We start from the raw sequence: 24,444 nt of genomic DNA, 5'->3' as shown, positions 1-24,444 counted from the left end.
CTACCGATTACTTCAAGCTTCCAAAACTAAAAGACTTGACGTCAAACTTCCGGAAGCCTACACTGGTCAACGTAATCGCCGAACAGTTGACCAATGGCTCGCTAAAATGCACATGTATTTTGACACTGTTGACCTCACGGAAGGCAAAAAGATCGCCTTGGCAGCCTCCCTCCTGAAGGATACAGCATTTCTATGGTGGCAAAGACGCTTAAAGGACGGAAAAAGTGTGTTAACATGGGAACGTTTTGAACACGTGCTCCGTAAGCAGTTTGTACCTGCCAATGCGGACTTCCAAGCACGTTCAAAACTCCGACAGTTGGAGCAAACGGGTTCCCTGTCTTCCTATATCTCTCAGTTCACCACATTGGTGCTGGAGATTGATGGTTTAACTGAGGATGATCGCCTTCATGCTTTCATCTCAGGCCTAAATCCCTCGTTACGCATTGATGTTCTTAAAGCAAACATCACCACCACAGATGGCGCTATTGCTTACGCAGAGCGCATTACAGATTTCCTAAACACAGGGAAGCAGAGTGCTAATCGCACACAGAACTCTACTATGGCCAAAGGTGCTCGCCCTCAAGATAACACCAGGTTTCGAAAAAACTTCGGTAATCAAGGTCAGCGACAGTCTCAAGATCCCCAGAAGCCTCAGAAATCATTTGCTGGATTCCAACAGAAGCACTCCCCCAAGGATCGTGTTTCTTCTTCTTCACAAAGTCATTACCGACATCCCCAACATAAAGGTGCGGCCACTGACAAGAAGAACAACTCCAGCTCAAAAGGACTTTGTACCATCTGTACAGGCGACCATAGATGGTTCGATTGTCCCAAGCGACTAAAGCAAAATTCCAATATGGAACCTAGCACTTCCCAAAAAGAAGATGCTACCTCAGCACAAGACAAGAAAGGCAAAGCTGTTCGAATGGCGAATACCATCCACCTGAGCCTTGCCAGCAACCCCGAACCTTCCCTAGCTACTCAAGTACTTTGTGTTCAAGGATCGATTCGTGGAACAACGGTCACCATCCTCATCGACAGTGGCTGTTCTCATAATTTCCTAGCCAGTTCTGTGGTCGATAAACTTCAGTTGACCACCAGTCCTAGTCTCATGGACTATCAGATTGAACTCGCAAATGGAACAACTTTCTTGTGCAACACCAGGATCAAAAACTTGTCTTTTCGCATCCAACATTATACGGACAAGTTGAACTTCGACATCATGCCTCTTTCTCGGTACGATGTCATACTCGGACAACAGTGGCTAAACGATTATGATCCATCAATCAGCTTTCACAGCCATACTATCCAGTTTGTCCACCAGGGAAAACTTATTGAGCTAACTGGTTCTAGGGACTCTCCTTCAACCCCAGTTGCCTCTGCCCTACAAGTAAAGAAGTGGGTTCGTAAACGCCAAGTAAAGACTTCACTTCTGTTGGTTACGGCAGTAGAGGAGACACCAACAAAGGATCCTCCTGAGTACCTCAACCAACCTTTTTCCCAGCCTTACCTGGATATTTTTCCACAGGAATTGCCAAAGCAGTTACCACCTCGACGACCAGTGGATCACCCAATCGAACTTATTCCAGGCAGTAATCCACCGTCGAAACCTCCTTATCGGGTTTCTTACACTCAAAATGAAGAAATCCAAAGACAGGTCACCGAACTACTCGACAAAGGTCACATTCGGCCCAGTCGCAGCCCTTTCGGATCTCCTGTACTACTTGTGGAAAAAAAGAATAAGTCAATGCGCCTCTGCATCGACTATCGAGCCCTCAACAAGCTCACTATCAAAAACAAGTATCCATTGCCTCGCATTGATGACCTCTTCGATCAACTTCTACATGCAACACAATTCTCAAAGATTGATCTACGTTCAGGTTATCATCAAATTCGCATACGAGAAGGTGATGAGTACAAGACAGCTTTTCGAACAAAGTATGGACACTATGAATGTTTGGTCATGCCTTTTGGGTTAAACAATGCCCCGGCCACATTCATGACATTAATGAACGACATCTTCACGCCTTTCCTCGATAAGTTCGTCATCGTTTACCTCGATGACATCCTCGTTTTCAGCAAATCCCTACTTGATCCCCACTTGAGCACAAACAACATCTTCACCAAGTTTTTGAAGTTCTCCGCACAAATTCTCTCTACATCAACATTGAGAAGAGTGAGTTCTTCAAGACCCAACTGGAATATTTGGGACATGTTATTTCAGCTCAAGGTATCTCTGTGGATCCCAAGAAGGTCGAGGTAATCCGAAACTGGCCTACTCCTAAGAATGTTCAAGATGTCCGCTCTTTTCTCGGATTGGCAAACTTCTACCATACAAAGGTCTATCAGTTGTCCGAAATCGCAGCTCCTATGTCCGAATTATTGAAAAGCACAGCAATTTTTCAGTGGCTTCCCGAAGCACAGTATAGTTTCCAACAACTCAAGCAAGCACTCACTACCACACCAGTTATGGCTATTGCTGACCCAAACCTTCCATTTGAGGTCATGACCGACGCTTCCGACATCGCTACAGGAGCAGTCTTGATGCAAGAAGGCAGAGTTATTGCTTTTGACAGCCATAAACATTCTGATATCCAAACCCGATACCCGGTTTATGATAAGGAGTTTCTTGTCGTTGTACATGCTTATCGCTTTTGGAAAGATTATCTCATTGGAGCCGACTCTGTGGTCAAGACAGACCATCACTCTCTAAAGTATATCATTACTCAGCCAGTCATGAACGCTCGAGATCTGGACGACTCCGACGCTACTTGGCAATCTGATGAAGACTTACAGCAGTACCTTGACATTTTACAGCAGTATTTTCAAAATTTACAGTGATATTTTCTACATCAGTTCATTATCTCCACCAAGGTCTTATTTTGAGTGGGAGGGGATGTCACGATCTGTGACGTATTCCTTTCTCTTTCTAGACCTATGGATGGTTTAATGAATGGACACTTGTGGAAGGGTATGACCTTTCGACGGGACACTTGCCCTTTCGACGGGACACTTCCTAATGAGGCATAACCCTTCACAAGAGACATTCTAATGAAGAGACATTCCTATTGTAATGTACCCTCTCATCAAGGGTCACACCCTTCACAAGGGGTACACACCTCTTCATGCACATACCCTTTGGAGTACACACCTTTTCATGTGTGACTCTTCACTCTCTATATAAGAGAGGCCCAATTGTATGGATGACATATCACATCCACCCTACAGACATTCAAGCAATACAATTATTCCTTGTTCTCTGCTATCTCAGTCTCCTTTCTGTTCCTTAGCACATTTCTAAATATAGTAAATCTAGGATTTCTTACATACACACACACACACACACACACAAAAGAATATATCAATGCGTGGCAGTTAGCCTTACTACCTGGCACTGCCCAGGATGAAACATCACCAACAATCTCACCCTTCCTTTGAGACAGGGTGCCCTTCTTTGACTGCATAGCCCTTTTTTGCCTTCATTCATACGTGGAAACAGAGATCAACTGAGATGGGGTGCATAAAACCTATATCTGAGCGAAGGTGGCCATGGCAACACACCAAAACCTGTAATCCAAAGACATTATAGAACTTACGTACAGCACCTTACTGAAACAGAGTCTTCTTGCTGGAGGGATGCCTTCCTTCAGTTCGCTTCAAGAGAGTGCCATCTTCGCCTCTGATACCATGTTGGAGGTGACGGGCCTACTTGACGGTAACCCTATGCAGCAGAACGTACTCAAATTCTCAAAGTGGGTGCACGCTCAAAGAAATTTCACTCCGAAAAGTACAGCAGGAAAGAGAGGAGAAGAACTCATACTTTTATTCATTCACAAGCATGTGAACATAGGTCAGAGACGAGGTAAAAACATCCAGCAAAGACGCTGGGTAAAACAACAATCAAGGATGATTGTACTGCTGAGGAGGAGCTGTGTGCTCAAACACCCCGCAGTCCACGTTGCCTCTAAAGGGCTCCGGTGTAAAAAAAGAAAAAAAGAGAGCCAGCCCAGCAACTGATCTGCCCAACCAGACTACTGCTCCTGATGCCAACCTTGACTGCTCCTGATGCAGCCTCCAACTTGCTCCTGCTGCTGTCCTACTGCCAGTGAAGGGATGTGTGGGAACAAGGGAGCAGAAATGCCACTGCAAGAGAGTAGGACTGAAGTCAAACTGAAATTGTATTGTAGCATGAAAGCTAACCTTGAACCCTAATCTGGTCAACTCATGTTATAGGAGATGACTTCATTAAAAATGAACTAATAGAGACTAGAACTAGCTCGTGCTAGCCTACGAGGCCATACCAGGGGCTAAACCTAACTAACTCCCGTCCATGATATGGATAAAATGCTCTAGAAACATCTCAGAGATACCTAGAGCTAATGCCATGATTGCACATGTTTATCCAAAAGGATATCGCAACATATGGAAGTATAGGGATGGCAGATCATGTAACAAACGGTCTTGCTAAAAATCTTCGAACTTGGGTCGTGGAAGCACCTTGGCAAAGAAATCTGCCAAATTGTCTTGTGTTGGAACATAAGTCAATATCCAAAAGCACTCTGATTATCACTATAGATAGTGGTGGGAGATGTCTGACCAACATCAAGATCTGTAAGGAGCTTCCATAACGAGATACATTCCACCGTGGTGACTGTAAAGGCTGCCCTGTACTCAACTTCGTAGCTGGAAGTAGCAACTGTAGGGTGTTTTTTGCCGCACCAAGAGATCCACGAAGCTCCTTGCATAAAAGAGTTGCCACTATGTGATACTCTAGTATCATAGCATCCTGCCCAGTCACTGCCTATAAAAGCAGGCAGAGTAAGTGAAGAATGGTGACCATAAAGAAGGCCCAAACTTTGAGCGCCTTTCAAGTATCAGAAGACATGCTTTACAGCCTGCCAATGCTGTGTACTATGAATCTGCTCAGCTGGGAAACAACATACTGAAGAACTAGCAGTGTGTGACACATACATATGAAGCATCCAACAGTCTGCTTATAGAGACTTGCATCAAAGGGCTCAACAGCATCGTCCATGGAGAAACGGAAACCAGCCCTCAAACTAGAATCTGGCTAGGAGCTGTCCCATGTATTTGGACTGACTCATTGTAATACCCCCTCAGCATGATCAAACTGAATACCAAGATAATAGTTATGCTGGCCCAAAACAGTCATAGCAAATGACTGCTGCAAATCAGCCTTAGATGGCTGCAATATGTTGAGTGGAAGGTCCAGTCAAAAGCATATAATCAGCAAGTCAGCATAACACTTGCAGACATAAAGAGTGCTCTCCATAGGGTTGTTTTGAAAACCAAGGCTAGATAAGATAAGTATGCATCTTGGGATACCAAACCCTAAGCGTTTGCTTCAAACCATGAAGTGCTTTATGCAGCCGCAGATCCTTTGATTTCCAAGCCAGAAGGCTAAGAGACATACCCTCCTCTTGCAAATCCCCATGAAAGAAAGCAGTTTTGATATCCAACTGATGCACTTGCCAATGGTGATGGGCTGCTATAGCAATGACACACCTAACGGTAGTAATGCATGATGTGGGTGCACATGTCTCCTCAAAGTACCCTGCTATAAGCACAACCTTTTGCAACAAGGAGAGATTTGTAGTGGTCAACGCTGCCATTAGCCTTCCTCTTGAGTTTATATATAGCATGTTTACCTCACACAACTCCCACATGCCATCCTACTGAATTGAGTGTAGCTCAGATTTGGCAAGCAGCTTCCATCCAATCTTTGCTCTCAAAGGCATCCTTGTGACAAAGGGGCTCTTCGTTGCAAGTTGTAGGAACAATCTTCACTAAGAGTCCTTGCATGTGACGAGAAGAGGCTGTTGTGCCTCCAAACAAAGGTTCAGCTTATTTGCTGTGCTTGAATGTGTCTAACAGCCATCTAGGGATTGTTTTCTGTTGTCTTAGCCTTCTCTTCAGTCACCGCTTCATATGTGGTAGCCTGAGCATTGTGAAGAAATTAAGCTCTAAATCAGATTTTGCTTGTGGTTGTAAATCTCCTGCTGTGGCTGAGTTGGAGCCTCCATGGACACGTCAAAATTTGATGCAAACGTGAACAAGGGCGGCAATGTATCAAAGACATCAAAAGCAACAATAGTTTTCAGCAGCCCAACAACAACGGCATGACAGAGTTTTCAGCAAAGACAACGTCTTTGCTAATAATAACCTTGCCAATACTTGGCTAGTATAACCTTTGCTTTATGAGCTATAACCAAGACAAATGCATTTAAGTGCCCTATCCTTAAGCTTATGCCGAAACTGAGATGTAACATGTGCATATGCAAGATATCCAAACACTCTCATATGTGATGACCGAGCTTTACGACTTGTCTGTCACATGCACCCCTACACTTGGGTGCAATGTGACACATTGGCTACATCGACAAGTGCGTAATAGTTCCCTAATAGTAGATTTTGTCGTATGTTGTGACCCCTTTGTGAGCCCTTGTCCATGGACAGTCAAGCACAAGCTACGTAAGTCAGTATCTAAGCCTTAGGTCAAGCCAGAGAGCCAGTCTTGTTCACTAGTACCCACTGGGGAACAATAGGTAGTTAGTGTTTCCATCTTAGGATAGGTTAGGTCTAGGTCATAGCCTAGGATAGGAGCCCCAAAGGGGCCCCCAAAGGCTGACCAGTGGACCAGAGGGAAGCAAGCAAGGCAGCTTGCAAAGGCTGCCCGCAAAGCTCCCTGGCAACTGAGCCAGGTAAGGGCTTTTATAGGCCAAAGGGGCCAGCAACCAGTTGGTTACAACCAAGCTGGTTGGCTGGCTCCCCAACCCCTATATAAAGGCCCTTGCTGCCCTCTCATTTCCCATTCAGTCCTCCTACCCTCAGCACTCCTACAGCTCCATTCCGGCCCCTCCTGAACAGCCTGACACCTCCAGCAGTTGGCCTCTGACCAGCCTCAGCTCTTGGCCTCAGTCCAGCCCTCCAGGAAGGTGTTCACGCAGCGCATCAGACGAGGAGTCAGATCAACAAACAAAGTAAGGTTTGGGGTTTTGTTTCAGAAGCTCTTTTCAGTTATCTTTTACACTTTGCACAGCTCACTTCTCAGCTCTATATTTTAGTCATCTCTCAGCTCTCTTTCAGGATCTATCGCTCCTAGCTTTCACTCTCTCACTCACGCAGTAACCCTGCATCCCGGTGGACAGCACAAGCCTCTTCCTTGCCTGCAGAAGTGCCCTACATTGTCAGTGTGGACAGCATCAAGGTCTCGGTATTGGTCGGCGTTGCCTCTCAGCTATTTGGGTCTACTATACGTGTGCACAATGTACTCTTCAGAAGCACGTTTCCATGCTCTCTCAAAGAGTGCTATTTGTATTTCTCAGCTCTCCAAGTATAAAGTAAATTCTCCCCTGATTGGGGGAGGGGGCCCTCAGTGGTTACAGGGACCCAATCGGTGGTCAACTCCCTTCTCTCTCTGCCCTTACCTCCTTTCTCTCTCTATGGTGCATAACGCTAATTCCTCGCTAAGGTTTAAAGAAGGTCTTGCTATGATTACACGATCAAATATTCGTCGGATGTTACATTAGGATCAGAGCTTTGGTCTGTATCCAGCTTGACTACCGCGAGTGTATGGTTGTATTGAGATTCGGAAAGGAAGGGTCATGGAACCAAGCGCCATGGAAGGGTCGAGAAAGCAAGTCAACTTTGAAGACTATGAAGAGGAGAAAGACTACCAACAAGATACGCTTCCGCCAGTCAAGAATTGATGGCAAACCTTTTGGAGCAGAATCGGGTCCTCCTACAGCAACTGGAAGAACATTCATCCCACCTAGAAGAAAGCAGAAGACAGCTGGACCAAGACAGCTGGACCGTACAAAACAATGTCTAGAGGAAAAAGAAGCAGAAAGCCTCTAGAAGAAAGAGGAACCACAGATTTTGAAAAACAGCTCTTGTTGATGCGTGAGGAATGCAAAAATGAGGAGGCATTGCGATGTGCAGAGCTCGCCCAAGCAGAGAGGCAACAAAAGGTAGACCAATAGACGATGCTTCTCCAACACAAATAGATGTTAGCAATGTGCACGCAAGTATGAGCGCGGCAATAGTCACCACCACAACTTCGTCATCGACAAAGATAACAGCACTCACTCGGTCCACTCCAAATTTTGTTAAGTATGATCGTAAGTGTGATCATTCAGCCATTCTTTAATTCATTCATCAGTTCGTAGCTCATTTTCCATTAGCGCGGATTCAAGATGAGCAAGACAAAGTCCACTTAGTAGCCCCTCATCTCACAGGTGAGGTAGTTACCTGGTGGCAACATTGGGCTAGTAAGTATAATAACTCAATGGAAAAGTATAATCGAATGGACAAATGGAAAAGTATATGGCATTTGATATTTCGGGGAGTTGGATTAGCAAACGAAGTAAGGTTTGGGGTTCTGTTTCAGCAGCTCCTTTCAGTTATCTTTTACACTTTGCACAACTCACTTCTCAGCTCTATATTTCAGTCACTCTCTTTTAGGACAAACCACTCCTAGCCTTCACTCTCTCACTCAGACAATAACCCTGCATCCTAGTGGACAGCACAAGCCTCTGTCTTGCCTTGTATAAGTGCCCTACATTGTCAGTGTGGACAGAATCAAGGTCTTAGTATTGGTCGGCGTTGCCTCTCAGGTCTTTGGGTCTGCTATACGTGTGCACAGTGTACTCTTCAAAAGCGTGTTTCTGTGCTCTTCTAGGCTTGTGGGAGCCTAAGCTCTAGCCCATGTGCTTGGGGGTGGCTAGGAGGTGAGTTGCATGTTGATTTACACATACCTAGATGAATCTGGTAAAATGCCCAAAATCATCACATAAGAAGTTTAGTCCATAACTTCATGGTAGTATCCAATAGATTCTTAAAAATCAACTCAATTATACATAGTAGGGTAGCTACTATGACATCCCCACTAACGTCATCAACACCTAGTAGTGGGTGTAGAACTTTGTATCAATGTATGCTCTCACACACACACACAGACACCCACACACTCGAGCATACATTTTTACAAAGGTCAACGTACGGAGTTTCTATCAAAACTCCAAAGATGCAAGGTAGACTCAGCCATAATGAAGGCTAGCACTTAGGGAGAAGCCTGATCTCTATTTGATTTTGTTGACTAAGATTGGACTGTGCTTAGGATTAGATCCTAGTGGGGATGTTTCAGTTGGTATCAGAGCAGCACTCTACACGTTTGAAGCCATTCGAGGTATGCAGTTCAAATGGTATGTAGCGAAATGTTTCTACAAGTTGCTGAGGTGTTGCGAGTTTTGGTAACAAAGAAAATGGTTGTAGTATGATTCTGGGAACTGTTCACAATTGTTAGTGTGCCAGAAATCCCAAAGGGGTATTGAAAACCTGCAGGAGAGAGAGGGTGGGGCAGGGGGGGTGGGGGGAGGGACGGTTGTGCCTGTAGGGGGCTTGTACAATGGATTGCAATGAGAATTGCATGCTGAATTGTAGAAAATAGAGGGTTCGCTGCTGTCGTCAATCGGACACATAGGAGGGCAGCGATTGCTGCTGGAATTCACTACAAATTTAGTTTGCAGCTCCTCTCAATTTGCAGGCTCTTGGGTGTTGTCTTTTTACTGAAATCGTCGGGTTAGTTGCCTTCTTGAATGCTAAACTTGTATAGAAGTTGGGGGTTCCAACACGGTCAAGTGACCATGTCTACATGGTGGGCATGGCAGCGGGCAAGCAAATCTGGGATCGATGTGTGACGAAGATACCCCTCATTATCCAGAGTTGCTCTAAGCATCTAGTTTTCATACTTGTGGATCTAGATAGGGTCAAGGAAAGAATGGTTGTACAAGCTATATGTCCAATTGGATTTGCAAAGTCACAAGTTAGCTTTATGTATTGCAGGGTGATTTTCATGTCCTACCCTCTCCTCTTGTAAACTCTTTGGAAGTCATAAATATGATGGCAAGTTCTGAGTATGAAGTCTTTTAGCATGAAATGTTTTATGTACTTTTTCAGCTGAGGTTGATATCGTAAATGAATCTTCTAATTTAGATGCATGGGAAACACTTGCACTTGCTGAAATCAAAATAGAGTTTGCTGATGTATGTCATTCCGAGTTACCACTTGATTTACTACCCGCGTTAGGATGGTAGATCATCGGATAAAGTTAGTTCTAGGAGCTCAACCTGGAAGCATGGCACCTTACAAGATGAGTCAAATGGAAGAAGATAAGGTATCTCGAGAATTGTCAAAATATTTACAATTGGGCAAAATTACGACAAGTAAATCTCCATGGGGTGCTCTAGTGCTTTTAAAGCCCAAACAGGACATAAGTTGGAGGATGTGCGTAAATTATAAAAGTTGAACAAAGTTACAATCAAGAATTGATATCCCCTCCCTAGGGCAGATGACTTGATTGATATGCTGTAGGGAGCTGCATATTTTACGAAGATTGACCTTCGTACGCACTACCCCCTAAGGAAGACATCTATCAGACGGGATTCTAGACTAGGCGTGGCCATTATGAGTTCCGTTTTGAACTTATGAATGCTCCTTGCAACCTTTCAGCAGATGATTATCTATATCTTTCATGAATATCTAGGGAAATTTGTAGTGGTGGTCTTAGACGATATTATGGGATACAACCATTCTCCCAACAAGCATGTTGAGCATCTCCGCAAAGTGTTAGGCAGGAGAAGATCTATGCTAAGGGGTCTAAGAGGAGTTCTCAGTTAAGAGCTCTTGTACCTTGGACATAAAATTTCCTGTGAGGGTATGAGCATTGACCATGAGAGGATCCAAAAGGTGTTGGATTTGCATGTTCCTCAGGCAGGCAACTTTAGGCATTCCTAGGATCCACTGCCTTCCTTAGAAAGTCAGTGAAGAATTATTCTAAGCTAACGTTCCTTTGATGAACCTCCTTAAGGGACATTAACTTCAGTCCAACAATCCTATATGCTGGAATGATAAACTTGAAGAGGCTTTCCAAATTCTCAAGTTTAAGGTGAAGGAAGCACATATATTGGAATTACTAGATCCTAGTAGACCACTCGTGGTCGAGGCTGATGCTAGTGATTTCGCGGAAAGCGCAGTTTTACTTAAGGACTGCCTATAGCTCTTGATGCCCTTCAGATGTTCACCTATTTCAATGATCAAGTCTTATTGTGGTTCTCTTTGGCTAACAAATCCAACACAAAGGAATCACCTTCTAGGGTGATTCATCAGATTCCAAGGCTCAATCACTCCCTAGAGTGGTTCACAACAGGGAGCTTGGTGCATCCCCCGGTGCAAGTTCGTCACCCCTTTGGCTTTGTGCACACAAAAGTACCTCATAATTCGGCAATTACACCATACTCCATGAATCAAATCAATTTCTACCTCAACACATGACACCAATTCACAAAAGCACCTTCAATATTGGAAATGCATACCTAGCACCTCACATTTGCATATCTTGCAACTCATGTTTGAGGGTTCCTCTAATACCGATTGTAGAATCCCCTCTATAGGATCTGACCCAAAACACAGTTCAAAACAGCAATCAGTCAAGCAATAAGATAATCAATAGGTGACTCGTCTCCCAGCCACTCCCGACAGCACGTGGGCTAGAGGACTAGACATCAAACTCCAACAAACCATGCCTATGGATTTGGCATCCCATACCACTAGAACCCATTCCCAAGGAACCTTTGGCACATCATCTCGTAATCTGCCATGCAAATGGTAGGAGTCTAGGCCCTTGATCTAGACTAGACCATCCAATGGTGTGTGCACATTGAATGCATCCACAATATAAGAGCATCCCACTTTATGGAAGGACTACTTGGCTAGAAATAGCCAATTGGCCCTTTGCTATTGCCCTAGTCCTCTAGACCCACATAAAGCCTACTTCCCTTAATCCAAGGGCCCCTGACCTTGCTAGATTAATTCTACTAATCTGAGATTAGCGTCCAGGTACATAACAGGAGGGGTGGAGGAGGGGAAACATCCAAGGGACTTCACCATCCAAAGGATCTAGTGGTGTCACCAAGAACGAAAAAGAACCCACCTTGTAGCCTCGACTGGTTGCTAACGAGAGGATCGAGAGGTGACTGACGCACTAACTGCTAGAGGTCGAGAGGTCTCCTCAAGAGGAAAAGGGGCTAAGGGGCGGGTTAGAGCTCTCCACTAAAGGCTCTGTGCTCTGCTCTGTCAGTGTCCACAAGCCATAGGTACTTTGGCTTGCTCGCGATGCCTTGCACTCTTGCATGCATTCTTTGTGACATCTTTTCTTCTGCAATTCCATACTAACAACAAGCCATTCCCCTCTAGGGTACCAGTTAGCATGCCTTGGCTAGATAGCCAAGCTCCCTACAACAATGAAACTATTAGTAGACAAGGCATGCCACAGTGGGGAGGGGAGGGGGGGATGGCGAAATGGAGCAATGTCGAGGCAGAAGTGCGGGGAGCAGAAGCCCCAAGGGTCTGAAAGCCAGCCCATGGGATGGCAAGAAGGGAAGGAGACCAAGGAGAGTAGAGAAGGTGGGAAAGCTGCAAGGTAGCAGCAGCAACTTTCCAGCGGGCCTGGAGGCCACGACAGCCCCTAAGAAGGGCTGCACGAAGCAGCTCAGCCACTAGCTGAAAGAAGAGATCCACGAAGAGGGGAGGTACTAGGGATGCAGTGACAGGAAGAGGAGGGTAGAACCAGACAGAAGGAAAGGAGGAACATGAAGGTGAGATCAAGTGAGAGGAAGGCGGTGAGGTCAAGGAGGCTAGCAGGAGGGAGCAGGGAAGTCCTTAGTAACTTGTCAGAGACTACTTTCTGATACTTTCTACATTTGAGAGGGAATATAGGCACGTACATGTGTAATTAGCACACGATCAACCTTCAATATGCAGAAGTCTGTAGGCCTGACTAGTCTGGGTGATGTCTCATCTAAATTGTAAATGGACTGTACCATAATTTTCAACAAGCAAGGTATCTGTACACAACATCTATAAATGAAGACTATCCCATAAGCCCGGTAGGGACTTATATTCACACATAGGATCAAACTATTCTAGTATTGCATTATCGGTTTCATGCTCTGCCGCTTATCTTTCCATTTATCTGTCATGTGTTTGATTGCAAGCAATTGCATGTCATGATCTGTTGCCCTTCAGCCTAGACACTATTCGGTTGTATCAAGTTCATGATCAAGGCCCCCATGTACCCATGCAGATAGATAACCAAGAAATCAACAAGAAAAGCGATTTGATATAACATGTGATACTTGGCGCAAAGATCAAAGACTGCAACAAACGTGGCAAACAGCCACAAACTACAGGGAACATGAACCCAGAAGGCGGTACTTACAGTCTGCTGCAAAAAGTAGCCCTTCGTTGCCTCATCTAGTGTCTCGCAAAGGCCTGGATTATTACTAGGGGACTCTATCAGAGAGGCTGCCATGGAGTATACAGATGTGGAAATCCGATTACCCTGGTCCCCAAAGCACATAAGGAAAAGAAGAATGTCAACATCTAAGCACCAACAACAAACATATGATCGTTTAAGTGCAATTGCTAGGTCAGCCGCATGAATGTTCAACACAATGAAACTTACGATAATTGTAACTACCAATTTACAATCAATCAGCTGGCATGGAAAGCCCCACTTCTAACGAAACTTGTAAAGCAACAATGTGCAAACACAAAAAACTACCATGAATCTTGACATAAATAAAGGCCCAAATAGTTGTGACACAGGTTACAGCAGCTCCTGAAACAAAGGAGAATTACTGTACATACTTCAACTTTTTTGAAGGGGCTTCCATTATCAAAACATGGCAATCATAGCTATCCTTTTAAAGCAATCCTCACATGGCAGAACCTGTGCTTGATGCAAGGAGAGCAGCACACTGTAGCAAACCCTCGCACAGCAAAATAGCAATGAAACGATCTTGAAAAGTCTCTCCAATGTCTCACTCACAAGAGCACAACGAATTCAACTCAAATCTGGAAAAATGTAGCAAAGAAGACAGCAAATACCTCATATACTTGCTCTACAAATCGTGACCAAAATAGCACAAGGAGTGTGCTCCAAACGTCCAGCCAAGTGGTGGGATAGTCTACAGACAAAGAAAGGCTGGGAAGAAAGACGCAAACTCAGAGATCCTAAGGCTGGTACTCCCATGTGCCTTTGGGTGGGATACCATGAGGAGTGTCAAATTCCTCCTTTTATAGACAGGAGAGGGCCATAGATGTATCTACATGCAGATGTTCCCATCATCTACCCTAGAAATCTGCCCCAATCGACACACCCGTCCTTATGGTGAGCTCATAGGTGGAATTGCAGCTTCTAATAGCCCCTCTCAATGGATTCAACTGTGAGCCCACTCCCATGCATCGAATGAGATGCTCCATCCACTTTCTAGAAAGAAACTTTGTGAACTAGTGGGAGGCAATCCATGCACTCCAGCATGAACCAACTTGACCTGCTCGTTTTGAATCCGCTCCCTGATATAATGTTGTTGGAGAATCTAGGCATGTACCCTAATGAGCTTGATTCCTTGCTAAACTTCCTACGCAGCACTCAGACTACAATTATGACAGCAATACAACAGCCAACATGGCTTGAGATTTATTGGTCAAAACATAGGTCAAAACCTGATACTTATCAAGATCCCACAGAGATCCAACCACATGGAGCCAACTGCTGCCAAGGATGCTCAGTGGAGAGCTCAAGATCTACTCATATCTCTGCCTCGCAATCCTGCTCTGCTGCATGCTCCAGTTGGAATGTCAGTAGCTTCACAAGTCACTCTGCAACTTACAAATAAGAAGCCTAGTACCCCCTTTATATGGAGGGGATAAGACCTCTGTCTATCCCCGTCCTTATGCTGGCTGACCATGTCTGTAACAGATACTTTTCACAGACATTTCAAGCAGTAGATAGCTAACCAGTCTGTGGACGCCACAGACTGCTCTATTTTGGCTGACCTGCCCCTGCCTTTATAAGGCCCTTTCCAGCCGCTATTTGACCCATTTGCTGGGCATACCACCAAGCCTAAATAACTACTCCAAATCACATGGCTCCCTAATCTCTGACACAGAGTCTTCAACCAGGTCACCAATTATCTTCAGCATCATGCCTCTAGTCATCCTTGAGAAATCATCAGTGTGCTTCACCTGTCATCATCATGCTGTACAGTTTTCCATACCAACAAGGTCTAGAAAATAGTGAGTTCCAAGCATGCTGCTGTATCAAACATATTATGGTAGCGTTCTTTTTTGCTTCTTTGTTTAACTTGGTTTTCACTTTGTTATTGCTTGCTGTCAAAAGAATCTAAGTAGCTCCCAGAAGCACTCCCATCAGCAACTCTATACTGCCAGGTGACCATCAGCAACTCTATACTGCCAGGTGACCTCTCTTCCCAAAAGCATAGCACTGACACCAAACTTTCTTCTGCACTGTCGAAAGTGCCTAATCACCACCATGAGATACCTTCAGCTTGTACTGGGATAGTAGAAGAAATTCCTCCTCCAGAGCAGGGGTCATCAAAATCCAACTGATTTGTCGTGACCTGGCACCACAATGCTTGAGAAACCATATCATATTCTTTTGGAAGCTTCGCGAGGATAAGTGCATCCAACTGAGTAGACGATAAGTGCATCCAACTGGTAAAGGATAAGGTAGCACCCATTGCCAGGAGCTGGTCATGGATGACCTTGGCCTTCATTAAGAACGACTAAATCAAGCTACCTGCAAGAAACTCAAGACTGTAGAGCTGACCCTGCAAAGTGAAAGCTCACATAGAAGAATCCCAAGCACAGAGATCCTCCAACTTGGACCACACTTCGGAAGGACTAGTCAAGGTTTGCACCGAAGGGCAGACCTCCTTCGTAAGGGTCTGCACCAATGCCGAGTATGCCTTAGAATCAGGGTCCTCCCAATCCTGCAATTCCTCAAGAAACTGGTCAGTGTTCCGATGCATCAAGTTCTTTGGACATTCGGGCTTCCTCTCGTACTCCTTAACGATTTCCCAGAGGCCCTTGTGGATGAACAAGATCTTCATGTTCAGCTTCCAATGAGCATAGTTGGATCCGTCGAGTTTGTCCTCCTTGCTCATACACATGGTTGCCATGAATCCACTCCAAGCACTCAGACACTTGTGTTGAAGTTGGATGAACAGCCCTTATGAAAGGAAGGGTGGGTGGGAAAGAAGAAGAGATAGGGAGTGGCTGGTGAAAGAAGAGAAGGGAGAGGCTGGATGGGGATGTAGGAAGGGAGAATAGGCTGCTCCAGTGCCTTCTTCAAGAAATTCTGAATCCCTTGATATCCATGCTTGCAACAACCTTCTCCAGATAGTCACATGTGTCCTGGACCAGCCACGCCCTCAGATCGCCTTCGGCTGTGGTTCACCTTCTTCCCGACCTGTCCATGCTACACTATATTGTGCAATCACCACACAATCAAGACATGGGCAATGGTTTCATCCATACACAATACAATTGAGTGTGGGTGGAATATGGGTGGCAACGCTATCATGGATTTAGCAAGTAGCAACCTCTGAACTGTTCAAACTTGCCAGCAGTAGGCTGCATCAGCCCCAAACACTATCCAAATCCTAGCGCAGCTTCTAGACGACGTACGGCTTTGATACCTTGTCAACATTGCACATTGCGGAGGCATAAACTTGACAGAGTAAGAAAGAGAGAGAGAAAAGAAAGAAAGAAAGAAATATCTATTAATGTCCGTAGAAAGCCTCATGGGCTGACGGGACAAAGTGCAAAACATAAATCCTTACATCATCTGGATAAACCAGAGAGGGTCGAGTGCACATGCCAACTCAGCTCGAGCTTATTAAAGCACAATTCTAAGTTGTAGTCCTATATCAGGAAGGCCTTCATTACATCAGTTTAAGACTGAGGGTCTTTAGGATTAGATTTGAAGTCTCGGATTAATGCTATTCCATCCCGATAGACTACCCATTTTCCTGGTTTATGTGCATCCTTGACTTTGGTGAGTTCACTATTCCTTTGTTTGAGCTGAGTGAGAGTGAGCTCCTCAAATATCCATATCTTTGTACCCTTCAGCTTATTTGTCTATCGGAGGATATTGACTCTCTCTCTATCCTTTCATTGAAATAAACCTGCATTTGTGTTCCCTTTTGCGCAATGTAGCTTATGTGGTTTTCATTCCATTCAATTTGAGGTATATTCTTCTTGAGGCATATTATTTTCTCATCTTCCGTGAGAGCTACATCGTCACTAGAGCTGCCACAGCAATCTTTGGGCAACCCCCCAATGCGTAGTATCTTCTTGTTATGTACTACTGCTTTCTGCTCTCTAACTTCTGCATAGACATCTGCTTTATTAATTTTATTGCTGGCCACAATAGCCATCTCATCCTTGGCTGAGCTAACCTGAGTCTTGATCATCTCTTTGACCGTAGAAACGAGTGTTGGTGTTGGTGGGGATGTGCTGCATTTTTCCATAGCCTCTGCAATTATCTCTTGCTTGTCCTTGCTCTCCATCTCCTTCACTTTTCTTCCAAGAGCTGCAACCATAAGCCTGAGCTCTCTAATTTCATGCTGTAGGTAGTATAATTGTTCCTGTGGATCCAATCCAATCCTTCTTTTGAATGTCAATGCATAGGGGGGGAGAGAGAGAGAGAGAGAGATTTCCCTCACACCTGGACCCTTAATACCAGCTAGGGGATCCCATGAGCTCGGAAAACTATAGGACCATTACGATTTAGTATGTCATATCCAAGATCTATGCATCAGTTTCTCCCATTCACCAGCTAGGGGATCCCATGAGCTCGGAAAACTATAGGACCATTACGATTTAGTATGTCATATCCAAGATCTATGCATCAGTTGTAGAAAAGGAGGTAGGGGCAGAATCTCATACGAATGCGAAGCATGAGTGTCATGCACAGTAGCACCACCAGGATCAAAAGGAAAGTCAGTGCCCTTCATGGCTCCAATGTTAGGAGCCTCATCTGCATCATGTGTATTTGTCATCTCATCTTGAGACGTATCCAAAAAACCTGGGGCATCAAACAATTCCTCGTCATCTAAGAGGTCAATGATCATGCTGAGCTTGGTAGTACCACTGTTGCGCATCTTGCACACATTCCTGTGCTCAGGAGTCCATTTCTCGCCACATTTAAAACATAAGTTGGCCTTCTTTCTGCTGTCCATTATTGCCAGTGTATGCTGTTTTATCTCAGGCTGCACATTTCCAGCAGTAGGCTTGCCTCCAAGCTTGGCATCAAGATACCTGTAAGGCCTGGCATACGGCATCTTACTACTCGAGACACTAGGAAAGCGAGGACATGGTGCTGCTGCAGATTTCTTGTTAGTCCACTCAGCAAACTTAGGCTTCGACTCGGCGTCATACCCCGTAGTATGCGAGCTGCCCATGGCATTTCTGTGTTGCCAACATATTTAGGCTTGAATACTTATGCAAGCTGAGCTGCCCTCTCAATTGTTTGAGGGTTATGTGCCTTCACATCTGCAGCGAGAAAAGAATTTAACCCATGGATGAAACGCAACAGCTTTCCCTTTTCAGATACGTCCTGCACAAACAGGGAAAGCCTCCAAAAGTGCTGCAAGTACTCTTGGACCGTACCGGTCTATGACAAGGCATGAAATTCAGCCAAGTATTGATCCAATACAAGTGGAGATACAAATGTAGTGACCATCAATTCTTTGAAACCCCTCCAAGTGGTTGGTCTCTGAGGCGAATCCCTCATGTATCACCACCATGTGTGGACATAGTCCTCCATATGCATACCTACAAAAATGATGTGCTCCTCCTCAGACTTGGGGTAGAAGCGGAAATAGTCTTCCAGCTTCGTGAGCCACTCCTCTAACTCATTGGAAGTGCAAGTGTCCCCTTTAAACTTATGCAATGTGAGTTTGTCCTTGATATCCTTGGCTGCATAATTCTTGTGTGTGTAACCTCCAGGAGTGCGGGCATCAGCACACTTGAGGTTCACATAATCGGAGAAGGGCATCTCAAGTTTGATGGTCTCAGGTAGGGCCTTGTATGAACACAAAGAATCTGCCAACACGTCATCAAAAGTGGCTTGTTGCCCACCACCAACCCCCTGCTACGTAGAAGCTGCTGCCATGTGATGCACTGGCTGCGTCTGGCTATATGTGCTCGCTGGCGGAGCGATAGGTGCATGAATCCCAGGCTGGGTCTCTCTGCCAAATGCATCTCTCCGAAAGGATGGCATACCAAAGGGCTGAGAAGAGGACTGACCTCTCTTGGAGGTCCACTACATTCTCTCCCTCTCGTAGCTCACGCCTACACTCCCTACGCTCTCTCGCTCACACTCAGCCTACGCTCTCTCGCTCACGCTCAGCCTACGCTCCCTACGCTCACACTCATGCTCAGCCTCTCCCGCTCACGCCCCGCTGCCCTTTCCCTCGCAGCTCTTCCGCTCCCCGCTTAGTCCCTCGCTCCTTGCTCCCCGCTCAGCCTACGCTCCCTACGCTCTCTCGCTCACACTCAGCCTACGCTCTCTCGCTCACGCTCAGCCTACGCTCCCTACGCTCACGCTCACGCTCAGCCTCTCCCGCTCACGCCCCGCTGCCCTTTCCCTCGTAGCTCTCCCGCTCCCCGCTCACTCCCTCGCTCCTCGCTCCCCCGCTCAGCCACCCTCGCTCCCCCGCTCCCCACTCAGCTCCCTCGCTCCCTGCTCCCCGCTTAGCCCTGCTCCCCGCTCAACCCCTCGCTCCCCGCTAGCCCCCCACTCAACCACCTAGCTAGCCTACCTACCTAGCCACCCCCTCCCTCCTTTCCGCTCATCCACCGCCCCCGCCCCCCCCTTCTCTGCTCCCCTCGCCACCTTCGCCACCTTTTTTTTTTTTTTGGAATTTCAAAAGAAAAAAAAAAGGAACCAAACAACCAAAAAAAAAAAAATCCTCGCCATCTTAGCCTCTCCTTCTCCACCTCAGGCTTCCGCCCTGCCTCTCCACCACCTCGCATTGGACGTGCCTCCCATTATGGGGGGGGAACCCGTGCTCCCGCTACCGGCCGGACACTAAGACCTACACCCACACCCCAAGAGAAATGGGGGACAAAGCCAAGAAAGACGACAATAACAACAACAACAAAAAAGCAAACAACACAACTGAAATTGGAGGATGTGAACACATGTTACAACCGAACTGTTCCGCATTACGCTTCACTCTCCCCTCTCCCTCTCAGTCAGCCCACGCTCCCACACCCCGTTGGGACTGCCTCATCCATTCCACTGTCATCTCCATTCCTCACTCAGTCACCGTCCAGTTTCCGGACTCAGTCCCACACTTTCATGCCACAGTCACCACAGTTTCAGCATGGACATGGGTGGACTCATACACCAGAGGCCCGTGAGACCTTGCTCATGGAGATACATAATTTCCGTGAGCGTGAGATGGAGCTGACTCGCTTCGCACGGGAGCAGGTCCGCTTCAACCAAGAGCAGAGCCGCATCATACAGGAGCAGGCTAGGGCCATTCGGGAGCAGGCGGGTCTTATTCAGGCCCAAGGGACTCAAACAGGATATCATGCAACTCCGACAAGAGGTCACAGCCATATACACTGTCCCAGGGAGTACCCCAGTGGTCGAGGCACATTTGCGAGCATGCAATCTACTATTGAGGAGACTTCCAAATGGGTTGACGTGGCCAAACGGGAACCTGCAAGGGTAACCGTTTCGGCTACCCTCATGGAGCAGCAACAGAGAGCCAGTGAGGCTCTCAACATCAGAGTACGCGGGATCCCACGCACTGAGGCTACACCAATGGTAGATGCGACTGCGTTCGTCGCCGCTACCCTAGGGGTGGCTGAGCACAGGATAGAGAGGGCATGGCGGGTGGGAAGAGATCCCAACCGAGAGCAACCCTTGATCATACGGTTCCATGACACTCAGGCATGACTTTCAACTCTACGATGCAGGTCAGTCCTTCGAGATCAACCAGCGATCTCTATGGATGAGGACCTCACACCTCTACAGGTTGACGAGAGGCGCTCTTTGCTGCAGCAGCGGGATCAGGCCCAAAAGGAGGGGAAGTGGGCAGTGGTACGAGAGGGACGACTTCTTACAGGCCCCCGTAGGGCACCTGCCCCCTCCCCTACATAGGGAAGCGGGGTCTATGAGACTCAGATATCCGAGACCCTGTCCTACACCATTTGAAACTGTAATGATACCTTATGGTCAGAACCAGGGAACTTCTCGGAATCCTATACAGGCCACGACATAGTCTTCTATATAGAGACACATCAGAGTCCAGAGCACCCTCTGCCAATAGTCAACGGATATACATGGGAGTCTGCCTACAGAGATGAGACGAGGGGTACAGGAGGAGTTCGAGGTTCAGGTGGAGTTGCAGTCCTTTTCAGATCCACACTTCGGGGGGTCATTTCAGTAGAGCACAGAGATACACATTCCAGATTTCTTTGGATCCGGATACGACACATGGACAGCCGGGATCTATTTGTCGCAGTTTGCTACTTTCCCCCGGAGACCTTCCACTTTGCCAGAGATATTCGAGGTGATGATGAGACATCCCCATTTGCTGCCCTTTATCAGTCCATCGTTGACTTTTCTAGCCGCAGAGAAGTCCTAGTGGGGGACTTCAACGCGAGGACAAGGGCCCGTCAGGTACCACTTCTTGACTTCAGAGATGATTCCACTCTACTACCAGATGTTGACCTTGAGCAGGCAGGTATGCTACAAGTTTCAGCTGACAGGAGAGGTCCATTCTTCTCATCTTATGGGCAGGCCCTATTAAACCTCGGCAGAATACATGATCTCATTATCTATAATGGTCTGGCTACATCAGTAGTGTGTTCACCGTAGCCCCACAGGAATTGAGCTCCTGCGAGCCCTCCCCCCTCCTTCCGTAGCCTCTACCTCCCTACCCTCCTCCGCCTCCCCCCCTCGCCCTCGCCTCCCCCTCGCCCTCGCCTTACCCCCCTCGCCCTCGCCTCACACCCCTCGCCCCTCGCCTCGCCCCGCCACCACGCCCTCACCCCTCCGCCCCTCGCCCCTCGCCTCGCCCCTCGCCCCCCCACCCCTCGCCTCGCCCTCCGCCTCGCCCCGCCCATCGCCTCGCCCCTCGCCACGCCCTCGCCCCTCACCTCGCCCCTCCGCCCCTCGCCCCTCCGCCCCGCCCCTCACCCCCCCGCCCTCCGCCCTCGCCCTTCACCCCTCCGCCCTCGCCCCTCGCCCTTGTCCCTCCGCCCCCCGCCCTCGCCTCCGCCGCCGCCCCTCTCCCTCGTCTTCGATCTCCGCCCTCCGCTCTCGTCTCCGCCCTCCGCCCCCTTCCGCCTTCCGCCCTCTGCCCCCGCCATCGCCTCCGCTTCCTCCGCCCGCCTCGCTTCGCCTCACCTTATCCTCCTCCATCACACCCAGGCTCCATCCCTCGTCTATCTCCCCCCCTTTTTGGTGGCAGCCTCTTCTTCATCGGAGGTCTCGCAGTTTGTCTTGGCGGTATGGCGGCTCCCTGCCCGGAACTGGAGGCCCAGCCGGACCCTCCGTCTCCAGATGCCTACCGCGTGATCTTGACAGAGCAACAGTCGTCTCGGGTACAACAGGTTGCCAATGACTTTGCCCTCACTTCCGTCTATGGCAGAGTCATTGGACACTCTCCCTCCAGATCAGCCATCAGGGACTGGCTCCAGTCCACTCTTATGCTAGAGGACAGCCACATCGAGGAGGTGGCCCTTATGGGAAGGGGCATCTTCTGGCTTAAACTCTCCACTACGAAAGCTGCGAGCAACCTGATTGCTGGTTCCCCCACATCTGTGGATGGAAAGATCATCATGATAGTCCCTTGGTACCGAGGATTCAGCGCAGCGGACTTTGATGCTCGTTTTCGCATACCTCGCCACCCAGTGACGCTAGTTTTTCCAGGCCTTGCTGCTGAGTTGCGGCCGATAGTCAAGGACCTGGGTTCCCACTTTGGCTGGGTGATGCATGACACTTTCGTCGACGCGGTTACTGCAGCAGGAGCTCCCAGAGTCCGTGTGGCTGTGGCAGACCCTGCGTCCCTCCCTGCAGTGATTGAGATCGTGACAGATGCTGGCAGCATTACTCAGAGCATGGTAGTCACAGGACAGCCAGGCCAGTGCCTGAGGTGTCACGGCTTTGGGCACCTGGCTACTGCTTGTCCACGCTTCTCCAGCTCCTCTCGGCCCCCCCCGCCCCCCCCCTCAGCCCCCTCCCCCTCCCTCCGGGCAGCCACGTCAGGAGGAGCAGAGGCAGCCGGAGTCCAGTCCAGAGGTGGCTGGCGGCTGGACCGAGGTCAGAAGGAAAAGAGGAAAGAATAAGAAGACTTCTGACAAAGGCAAGGAGGCAGAGGTTACCCAACCTGCAGCAGCGCCTCAGAGACCTGACAGGCAGCCGCCCCAGGGTCCTGGGAGAGCTTCTTCTTCGTCTGTAGCCCGCCCTCCGCAGCCTCAGGTCCCCCTCTCTTCCGATTCCCAGCTCCCTTCCTCTCAGTCCCAGCCCCTATCCTAGCCGCAGCCCCCTCTTCCCGACCCGCAGCATCAGCCCCCGCCTCTTCCTCTTCAGCCCCCGCCTCTTCCTCTTCAGACCCACTCCCAACTCCAGCCCCATCCCCCCTCCCCCGCCCCTCTCAGCTCTTCTGCAGTGTCAGCTGCACCGGTGGTTCCTCAGCCGCGGGCAGCCCCCACTCCCCCTCCTCCGCCCCCCCCGCTAGTCGCTTCCGTGGAGTCTGAGTTGCCTACCCCTCAGCCTCCTTCCCCTTCCCCACCCCAGGCAGGGCACCCCGAGTCTGCACCACCCCTGGAGCAGTCTTCCCTGTCTGCTAGCCCGACCCCCTCAGTTGCAGACTCTGGCGGGCCTCAGCTTCAGGAGAGAGAGCTTCCTCGCGACTTCTACAGATCTGGTCCCTGGGATTACTTGGATGTGGCCGACCTCGGGACCTTCCCTGCTTGCCTCGACATCAGTATCTTCCTGCTCCGTAAAGGGGCGGATGGGAAGATCGCAGCCTTGGCCTCGAGGGATGGCCCTAGCTTTGCTTTCACCTTTCTCAGCGATGGCACCGAGACTTGGACAGACGACTCGGTCTGGGAGGCTCTTAGAGAGCAGACGCACGCTCAGATTTGCTCCTGGATAGGCCCGTCGGGTGGACAGCTTCTCGAGACTCAGTGGTCCGAGGGTGACGTGCGCCTGCGGTGGCGTTGCGCCGCCAAGCGTTTCAGATTAATTGTGATCCTCAGGCCCCCTCTGTCGTGGCCCCTTCCCTAGGATGTCAGAGCCTGGACTCCTCAGAACCTTCGAGCCTTCTACGGGATGACTACCTTAGAGATCTCGAGTTGGCTCGAGAAAGCGTTTGTCCATGGCACCAAAGGCCTCACGCCTTTGTTAAAAGTTTTGAAGAACGGGCAGGATGACCCCGCCTCCCCCTCCAAACCCTCACAAAAGCGTCAGCGCCTTCATTCCGAAGTTTCAGCTTCTTCATCGACCTCAGCCGCGAGCAGACAATTGTTCGC

At 48.2% G+C, this 24,444-nt stretch overlaps 1 protein-coding gene across 4 annotated transcripts in view; it reads right to left on the bottom strand.

Annotated features, from left to right (window-relative positions):
- The window catches only part of LOC147880625 (lactoylglutathione lyase family protein / glyoxalase I family protein), a 71,592-nt gene that overhangs the window by 28,631 nt on the left and 18,517 nt on the right, over positions 1 to 24,444 (bottom strand). For all 4 annotated transcript variants that reach the window (XM_087370850.1, XM_087370847.1, XM_087370849.1 and 1 more), the window contains one exon: positions 13,298 to 13,420. In XM_087370850.1, coding sequence (XP_087226976.1) covers positions 13,298 to 13,390 — 93 coding nt within the window. In that variant the 5' untranslated portion in view covers positions 13,391 to 13,420. The remainder of the gene's footprint in view (positions 1 to 13,297; positions 13,421 to 24,444) is intronic.

The sequence above is a fragment of the Dipteris shenzhenensis genome, chromosome 32 (genome assembly GCF_047967505.1).
Source record: "Dipteris shenzhenensis isolate YYH24624 ecotype China chromosome 32, Dip_SZ_1.0, whole genome shotgun sequence".
Taxonomy (NCBI): domain Eukaryota; kingdom Viridiplantae; phylum Streptophyta; class Polypodiopsida; order Gleicheniales; family Dipteridaceae; genus Dipteris; species Dipteris shenzhenensis.
This window is presented reverse-complemented; position numbering and strand designations above follow the sequence as displayed.